This window comes from Palaemon carinicauda, chromosome 1 (genome assembly GCF_036898095.1).
Source record: "Palaemon carinicauda isolate YSFRI2023 chromosome 1, ASM3689809v2, whole genome shotgun sequence".
In the NCBI taxonomy this organism is placed as follows: domain Eukaryota; kingdom Metazoa; phylum Arthropoda; class Malacostraca; order Decapoda; family Palaemonidae; genus Palaemon; species Palaemon carinicauda.
This window is the reverse complement of record NC_090725.1, coordinates 163,830,320-163,840,319: the sequence shown is the minus strand read 5'-3', so window position 1 is coordinate 163,840,319 and position 10,000 is coordinate 163,830,320. Positions and strand designations below refer to the sequence as shown.

General features: G+C 38.1%; 1 protein-coding gene across 1 annotated transcript in view; it reads left to right on the top strand.

The window, feature by feature from the left end:
- The first annotated feature begins 3,962 nt into the window (after positions 1 to 3,962).
- LOC137622552 (protein FAM200C-like) overlaps positions 3,963 to 10,000 on the top strand; it is a 10,373-nt gene continuing 4,335 nt past the window's right edge. The window contains exons 1-2 of the mRNA XM_068353185.1: positions 3,963 to 4,004; positions 4,155 to 4,303. Of these exons, the coding sequence (XP_068209286.1) occupies positions 3,963 to 4,004; positions 4,155 to 4,303 (191 nt within the window). The remainder of the gene's footprint in view (positions 4,005 to 4,154; positions 4,304 to 10,000) is intronic.

Genomic DNA, 10,000 nt, shown 5'->3' with positions numbered 1-10,000 from the left:
CTTACGTAATTTACATCATATACATAAATCTACACGAGGGGAACTAATTTTAAGAGCTGGCTAACCTCTTTCCAATGGACAAAAAAAAATTATTTATTCTAAGCCTGAATCCATTGATTCAGCCCGAGATATATAATCTGCAACCATGTTATCTTTACCTGATATATTCTTTACATTAATACAATACGGTTGCAAATATAATGATCACCTGGTTAACCTTTGATTATTATTTTTCATCTTATTCACAAAAGGTAATGGATTATGATTAGAATATATTGTAATCTCTTCAGTTTGTGGTCGACTCACATAGACCTCTAACTTGTTATCACTGTGACAAACGCTAGTAGTTCCTTTTCAACTGTCGAGTAGGCTCGCTGATGCTTTTCAACTTCAACGACATGAATAAATAGGAAGAAGAATTCCTTCCTCGTCTTCTTGCAATAAGACAGCTCGAATCCTGTTATCTGACGCATCCACTTGGATAGGGAATTTCTTGTTGAAATCAGGTGCTAGCAGTATCGGTTTCAAAGTTGATATGGCTTTTATCCTGTCGAAGGATTCCTGGCACTAGCTGGTTCATACAAAATTTTTATTGGGGTTAGTCAAATTGGTCAAGGGAGCGACTACAGCAAAAAGGTTTTGGCAAAAAGGTCAGTAAAATCCTGCCATCCCTAAAAAGTATTGTAACTGCTTTCTTGTTGTGGGGTGTGATGCTTTCTTTATTCCTTCAACGCTAGCAGCTACCATGGTGATTAGTCGGTGTCCTACTTAAAATCCCGAATACCGAACTGCTGCCTTCCCAAATTCACTCTTCTCCAGGGTAATCGTCTAGTATGCTCCTCGCAAATTTTAGAATACCTTCTTCAGGATTCGAGGATGTTATTTCCAGGGTGATGGATATACCACAATATCGTCGAGATATACACCTACTCCTTCTTTTGATCCTATAAGGCTATTTATCACATGTTGAAAAGTACCATGGTGTTCATTAGTCCAAATGGCATGATGGTGTATTAATATAACGAAAATGAGGTTATAAAAACTAATAACAATTTTGCGTTGTCATCCAAAGGAATTTGATAATAATCATTTAACAAGTTAATCTTGGAGACGAACCTCACTTGTCCGATATTATCGAGTAGTTAGTCGATGTGCGGCAATGGATGATTATCGACCACATTTATCAAGTTTAACTTTTCGTAGTCCGTACACATACTAAAAGATCCGTCCGGTTTTTTCGTGAGTAAGTATGGAGAACTGTAACGGCTAGAACTTTGTTCGGCTAATCCGTTTTGTAACAAATAGTCCACTTCTTTTCTCATGACTTCTCGGTGATACAGCAACATTTGATAGGATCGTTGTTTAAATGGTCTTTCCGTTGGTTTGAGATGTATCTTATGCTTCATTAGGTTGGTTCATTTTTGGACATCTGAGACAATTTCAAAGAAACTTCTCATTAGTCGGCCTAATTCCTTTTGTTGCTCTTGGTCCTAATGAGTTCATTTCTCTCCCAGATTCCGAAGAATAGATGAATAATTATTAACTTTGCTTACTGGTCCTACCTCAAATCCGATGTTGTCTTCTGTGGATGGTATGGTTTGTGCCATACACACTTGTGAAGCATCGTTCTCGTTTTCGCTCAAATAGGGTTTCAGTAAGCTGACGTGTGCTTTCCTTTGACTTTTCCTTCTTCCGGGGGTTTCGATAACGTATGTCAGGTCACTGATCTTCTCCAAAATCTTTAATGGTGCTTGAAACTTGTTGGTAAGTGGGAATCTCCTTATCGGCAGGAAAACTAATACCTGTTGTACTATCGAAAACTGTCTGTCCCTATTTTTCATATCGAATCTTTTATTCATTTTTCCTTAACTCTTCTTAAGGTTTTCTGGAGAAAATTTCCTTATCTCGCCGATCCTTTGACTGAAATATTTAACATATTCTCTATCTATATCCTCTCAGTACTTCTATTTTTCTAACATTTTTATTGGTCCTCGTACTTCTCGTCCAAATACCATTCCATTTGAGGGTACATCCCATGAATTTCTTGATAAGCATTACGTACCTCAAATAACATCAACGGTAGTCCGATGTACCGTTCATTCCCGGTTTCGTTGCAAAACTTCGTTAACATACTTTTCAATGTTTGATGAAACCTCTCTAATGCAGCTTGGGTCTCTGGATGATAAGCAGTTGATAGTTGCTATTTCCCATCCGACAGTTTCACTACGTCCTGAAATAATTTTGACATGAAATTCGTTAGAAGAAAAGTCTAGTAACTTCTCAGCAATTATTTTGGCATTGAAGTTCTTGATGGGTATGGCTTCTGGGTGTCTTGTTACTTGCCACATATATTTAGTGACCTTTTTTCGTCCTTGGTAATGATCCCATAATGCCGATCATTGCCTTGCTGAAGAGTTCTCCTCGCACTTCTATCGGGTGTAAGGGAGCTTTCTTAATGTACTCGTTCACCTTCCTAGCCTTTTGACATACGTGACATGCACAGCAAAACTGACTCATGCCCTTATGCATGCCGGGCCAGAAAAAAGTGTTTCATAATCTTCTCTGTCGACTTCTTTATCCCCATATGTCCCGTCCTGTGCTAGACGGTGATCACCTGTCTTCTCAACATTGTAGGAATTAATATCCAATGAAATATCCCCCATTCAGCATTCCGAGGGATGTCGGCAGGTATCAGCATCCTCATAAGCAATCAATCATTAAGATAGTAACAGGTCGGAGACCGATATGCCTCCATCTCGTCCAACACACAGTACAATAACTATGTTAACGTTGCATCCATCCATTACAATCCTATCTGCCTTTTCCTACTCACTGGTCCTACTTCTAACAGTGAATTATCTTTTTCTTCTAAGTCCAGTTCTCCTTTGTACTCTTGCCTACTCGTCTGTTGTTTCTCTTCGCTCAGGCCTACTCGGGAGTTTTCTTCCTGCATACCATCAAGGGAATCCTGTTCTTCGGAAAACAAATCCTCCAAGTTCATTGCTCCTTCGATTAATTTTTCTTCTTTTTCAGCAGCTAATTTCTTCTTCATATCCCTAGTCGTAACACAACTAGGAAACAGACACTAGTAGTCCTTCTCGAGTTCAGTCGTAGGACTATACTTCAATGGTTTCTCCGTTACAATGGGACAAGGCACGAATGGCGCTCTACCAACCTCATTACCCACAGGATGTCTACTCCTTCGACAGCCAATGAATCCTTCACCGCTAAGTCAAAATTACCTATCACAAACTCGAAAAACAATTTAAAGCTACAAACAGGGGTGACCTCCTCACTTCCTATTTCCTTCAAAATAACTGAGTCTTATTTGAGACACTTATCCGCCAACGGGCGTACTTCTTGTACCACCACACTATGGTTATAACCTGTGTCGCGCAATATCCTCACCGGGGTTGACTCACTCTCGTCTATTGCTGCTAACATACCTTAATAAATATATGGTTTAAAGGCATCCACGCTGTTTCGGTTTACCCTGTTCGTTGTGTAAACGTTAGCTGGTTTATTTTCCTCTCCGTCCTTTCAAGAATGCTTTTTCATCTTCACATTCTGTGAAGTCGAATTATCCTTAATCACTTGGGGACAGATTTCTGTTGATATGACCAACATTCCCTACTGATATAGCCTCTCTTGCCACACTTGAAATAGACAATATTAACCTTCTGCATGTCTTTCAAAATACTTGAAGGGGACGATTCAACTTTTGCTACTGTGGTACTATTGGATTCTGCTTAGGGAAAGTACCAGTGCTAATTTCGTTGTAACTGTTGAGCTGGTTCCCGTAGTTATTACTAAAATGGTTTCCAAGGTTCGGTGAATACCTGACAATTAGTCAGAACGACAGTTGAAACCTCATGCCCGAGGAAGGTTTACGACTAATAATATTATAATCTTCGCTCAGCGAAGTGGCTTTATCAAGTTTCTTCACCTCTCTCCTCTCAAGTATGTTCGAATGTGTTCAGGAATTCGTCGTAGATACTGCTCTAGTATTAACAATTCTTCCAAATTCGCCGTCTTCTTTACGTTAGCAGCCTCTCTCTATCCCTTCAAACATCGCTGTACCTTATGAGCGTAATCCAGGAAAGTAATTTTCTCCTCCTTCCTCACACTTCGGAATCTTTCATTATAACATTCAGGGGTCATCTGATACACTTGAAGCACGCTCCTCTAATCTTCTTCATACTCCATCATCTGATTCTGAGAAAAGGATGAGTAAGCACTGCGGACCTTCCCAAAGAGCAGACTATGCAATAACACAGACCATTTATCTTTTGGCCATTTCACCGTAACTAAAACCATTTCAAAATGATCGAAGAACTCCTCTGGAGCCTCTTTTGTGAACCTTGGACTTAACATCTGGGCTTCAGAAACATTAAACACTGGATTCTGCTTAGCAGGGGCCGCCTCAGTTTGCGTTGTCAACTGTGCATGGGCGTGCAACAGCTCTAACTCCTGCATATACTGGCTTCTTCCATCTCTTTTTCTTCCTGTCTTCTCTCTTCTTCATCTTGTCTTGCAATTTCCCTTGCTTCCATCTCTTTTGCACATCGTCTTTCTTCTCTCTCTTCTTCTTCTCGGCTTGCTTCCATTAACCTTGCGTGTCTTGCGATTTCTCTCTCTTCTTCTCATCTTGCCTCTCTTTCTTCCTGCCTTGCTTACATTTCTAAGGTAAGTCGTTTTTTATTCTCTCTCTTCTTCTTCCCATTCTGCTATCATCTTCAACCTTATAAAATTTTCTTCCGCTGTAATTCGCTGAATCTCATCCTCAACATCCCTATCTGCTATCATGCCTTCAGTTTGAGGATTAACTGATCTTTGGTAAACTAAAAAAATGTTCGGCTTCCTCCAACAGTTAACGAGCAGCTACAATATTCTCTTCCGACAACTTTTCTGAATTTATCAACTCTTCTAAGGCTAGACACTTCATTTAGACTTTCATCATCCCACTCGTTGTATGGCTGCCACATGCCATTATGATAGAGAGCCACTGTGCTTTAGTTACATTAGCTTCTATTAATTCCTGAACACTTGGGTTATTCAAAAACTCTTAGATATTAAACTGTGGCATCTTGTAATTTAACAATATTAAATTCCTCTCCCAAAAATATATACATTAATACACAAAATCCTATCAACACTGTACTATTCAAAACCTTTGATCAAAACACTGCCCTGTTATCGGTAATATTTAAAATAGGCTTACTCGATTGCAAGGGTCTGGGCACCAAATAAAATATTTTACTATTATGGCACTCGGGTCTGGAGATAGAATAGTGTGCTCGAGTGTACCCTCAAGCAAGAGAACTCTAACCCAAGACAGTGGAAGACCATGGTACAGAGGCTATGGCACTACCCAAGACTAGAGAACAATGGTTTAATTTTGGAGTGTCCTTTTCCTAGAAGAGCTGCTTACCATAGCTAAAGTGTTTTTTTTTTTTTTTTTTGCGGGGGGGGGGCCGCAAAAAAAAAAAAAACCGTAAACCAAACATATAATATAATATAATATAATATATACTATGACTGATAAGTTAATAAGTCTCTCGAATTCCAAACTCACTTGTTTGCTTTTACATTAAAACTAATACACTTGGAAATATTAATACACGAACCGTGAGACAGTTAAATAACTCCAAGAGAGCAAATATATAAAACTATTGAATATCCAAAGGTCTCTTAAGTACACTCAAAACCAAACTGGGTAATTATTATTATTATTATTATTATTATTATAATTATTATTATTATTATTACTAGCCAAGCTATAACCCTAGTTGGAAAAGCAAGATGCTATAAGCCAAAGGGCTCCAACAGGGAAAAATAGTTCAGTGAGGAAAGGAAATAAGGAAATAAATAAATGATGAGAATAAATTAACAATATATCATTCTAAAACCAGTAACAGCATCGAAACAGATATGTCCTATATAAACTATTAACAAAGTCAAAAACAGATATGTCATATATAAACTATAAAAAGACTCATGTCAGCCTGGTCAACATGAATATATTTGCTCCAACTTTGAACTTTTGAAGTTCTACTGATTCAACTACCAGATTAGGAAGATCATTCCACAACTTGGTAACTGCTGGAATAAAACTTCTAGAATACTGTGTAGTATTGAGTCTTATGATGGAGAAGGCCTAGCTATTAAAATTAACTGCCTACCTAGTATTACGAACAGGATAAAGTTGTCCACGGAGATCTGAATGTAAAGGATGGTCCGAGTTATGAAAAATCTTATGCAACATGCAAAATGAACTAATTGAACGACGGTGCCAAAGATTAATATCTAGATCAGGAATAAGAAATTTAATACACCTTAAGTTTCTGTCCAACAAATTAAGATGAGAATCAGCAGCTGAACACCAGACAGGAGAACAATACTCAAAACAAGGTAGAATGAAAATCTTGTAAGACTTTCTCAATAAGCCAATTTTTTTTGCAATTGAAGAAGACACAGACCTAATGTGTTTCTCTAAAGTAAATTTGCTGTCGAGAATCTAACCTAATTTTAAAAGAGTCATACAAATTTAAAGAAATTTTAAAAAAACATTATCAATACTGAGACCCGGATGGGGAGCCACTGTCCTTGACCTACTTACAATCATACTTTGAGTTTTGTTAGGATTCAACGTCATAACCCATAATTTACACCATGGACTAATTTTAGCTAAATCTCTATTAAGGGATTCACCAACCACAGATCTACATTCAGGGGATGAAATTGATGCAAAGAGAGTAGCATCATCTGCATATGCAACAAGCTTGTTTTCTAGGCCAAACCACGTGTCATGTGTATATGGTATGAAAAGTAATGGGCCAAGAACACTACCCTCTGGAACACCGGATATCACATTCCTATACTCACTATGGTGGCCATCAACAACAACTCTTTGAGATCTATTACTTAAAAAATCAATAATAATGCTAAGAAACGACCCAGCCACTCCCAACTCTTTGAGTTTGGAAACAAGGGCCTCATGATTAACACGGTCAAAGGCAGCACTAAAATCAAGGCCAATCATACGAACTTCCTGACCAAAATCAAGGGATCTCTGTACAGCATTCGAGATTGTAAGAAGGGCATCACATGCTCCAAGGCCTTTACAAAAACCTTCAGCAAACCTACTAGGACATTTTGCCAGATGTTCAAAAACTTTAGATAATATGGGAATTATTGAAATTGGGCGGTAATCAGCGAGACTTGAGCTACCACAAACACATTTACATAGAGGAGTAACATTACTAATTCTCCAACAAGTGCTAAAAGCTCCTCTTCTTGCTAACTTGTGCAAAATAACAGATAACTTTGGAGTTAAGAAATCTTCTGTCTTTATAAAAAACAAAGGAAAAATACCATTTGGGTCTACACCTCCATAAGCATCAAGGTCCACCAACAGAGCTTTAATCTCACGAGATCGAAAAGCTAAACTAGTTAGTTTAGCCTCAGGAAAACACGAATGAGGAAGTTCAAGTTTTTCATTACTCTGTTTACTGTCAAAAACATCAGCCAAAAGGGTTGCCTTTTCCTTTGGACAGTGAGTGACTGAGCCATCTGGTTTAAGTAAAGGAGGAACTGTTGCATCTACACCAAAGAGTGCATATTTAAGGGTAGACCACCATTTATGTTCCTGAGTTGTACCAGAAAGGGTTTCTTTTATGGTTAAATTGTACTCCTTTTCAGTTGAGGCATAAACTCTCTGAGCAAAAGTTCGAAGCTGAGTATAGTTGTCCCAGGTCAAATCGGATCTGTTACTCTTCCAAAGATGATAGGCATCCTGCTTCTCCAAATAAGCACGTCTACAATCATCATTGAACCACGGTGTGTCCTTCACTCGGTACCTTAGCACACGAGAAGGGATACGCCTATCAATTATGTTGACTAGATTCTCATTCAAAGGGACAACAGGTTCTACACTACTATATAATTGTGACCAATTCAAGCACAAAAGATCATTCAAAATCCAAATCCAGTCTGCTTTAGATTTCATATAAATTTTACAAGAGTTAGATATATCAGGGACAGGCTGCTCAGTCTTCACTACTAATGAAATCAAGGCATGATCAGATGTCCCGACTGGATAACCAACCTTACTAGATATAACGCCAGGAGAGTCAGTGTATACGAGGTCCAAGCAATTACCAGACCTGTGAGTAGCTTCATTTATGATTTGCTCACAGCCTGATTCAAAGGCAAAGTCTAAAGCTCCTAAGCCATGGCGATCGGTACGAGAGATAGAACTTAACCACTCCCTATGGTGAGCATTAAAATCACCAACAAAGACAAAAGAAGCTTTTCCTATCATCTTGTATCTTATCCATAATGGTAAGTAGACAATCGAAGATTTGAATCATCCATGTCTGGATTCCGGTAGATCGAACACAAATAAAAGTTGTTATGCCTGCCACAAACTTTTATCACCTGAATCTCATGACATCCACATTGATAGCAGGACTTATGAGAAGCAGGGTACTCGCTCCTAATATACACAGCCATTCCCCGGGCCCTAGGGATGGCATCACGTTTCAACATTATTGGCTTCTTAAAACCAGTTATAAGGAGCTCAGATGAGTGCCTCATATTAGATACCAAAGTTTCCGAGCACAAAAGAATATCATACTGTCTGGACGCAACTGTAAGGTCTTGGATATTTGCATGAAGACCACGAATATTGCAATAGAGAAGACAACACTGACGAAATCTAGGACGTACTGGTCACGGATTTGGCTCAATGTCTCCAGACAGCATAAGAATTAATAGAAATAAAAAAGATACATTATACTTAAAAACTAGATTAACAAGAATTATAACAAAAACAATATGTACAGAATTATAAATAAGGTGATTGATGATACCCATGGACTAAAGTAAAAAGTCGGAAAAACTGGTCAACATGGAGGAGCCGATACACCATGCAAGGCTAAATGCCCTCCAGGATAGCCACTTCAACTGAAGGGAGAACAGTAAGGATGGTTTTGAGAAGAAAAAGAATCAGAAAAAGGAAAAGACAACCTCTTGATAAACCACCAGGCATCCATGGCCCTTCTATTAAGCCTGCCCAACACACCATTTCAAAAAAATAAGAGGAACGAAAAAAAAATAAGATAGAATAGAGTGCTCGAGTGTACCCTCAAGCAAGAGAACTCTAACCCAAGACAGTGGAAGACCATGGTACAGAGGCTATGGCACTACCCAAGACTAGAGAACAATGGTTTAATTTTGGAGTGTCCTTTTCCTAGAAGAGCTGCTTACCATAGCTAAAGAGTCTCTCCTACCCTTACCAAGAGGAAAGTACACTGAACAAATTGCAGTACAGTAATTAACTCCTTGGGTGAAGAAGTGTTTAGTATCTCATCGTTGTCAGGTGTATGAGGAAAGACGAGAATATGTAAAGATTAGTCCAGACTATTCTGTGTAAGTGTAGGCAAAGAAAAAATAAGCCGTAACCAGACAGAGGGATCCAATGCATTACTCTCTGGCCAGTCAAATGATCCAATACCTCTCTAGTGGTAGTATCTCAACGGGTGGCTGGTGCCCTGGCCAACCTACTACCTACAATATTCAAATAACCCTAACATCGGTTCATAACAGAATATGAGCGGATTCTATTCTGGACAATGGTGATTGGAATAATAAAATTTTTACAAAAATAAATATATTCTATATAAAATAAAACACTTTGGAAAAGAATTTACATAATAAAAAATACAATTAGTTGAAATATTAAATCTGAACAAAACTTGGATTGAGACAAAAATATTACGATCTTAAAATTTTATAATTACTGGACTTTAATTGTTAAATCTGAATAGTCCTTATATTAACAAAAAGAAATAACCCTTACGGAAATTAATCAATCACTTGATTCACTTGAAATAAAATCTGAGTACAATATTTAAGTTTCACACTTAATTAAAAATAGATAACCAGATTACAATACAAATACCTAACCTTCCTACAGGGCCGTTTACAAAACTCAAAG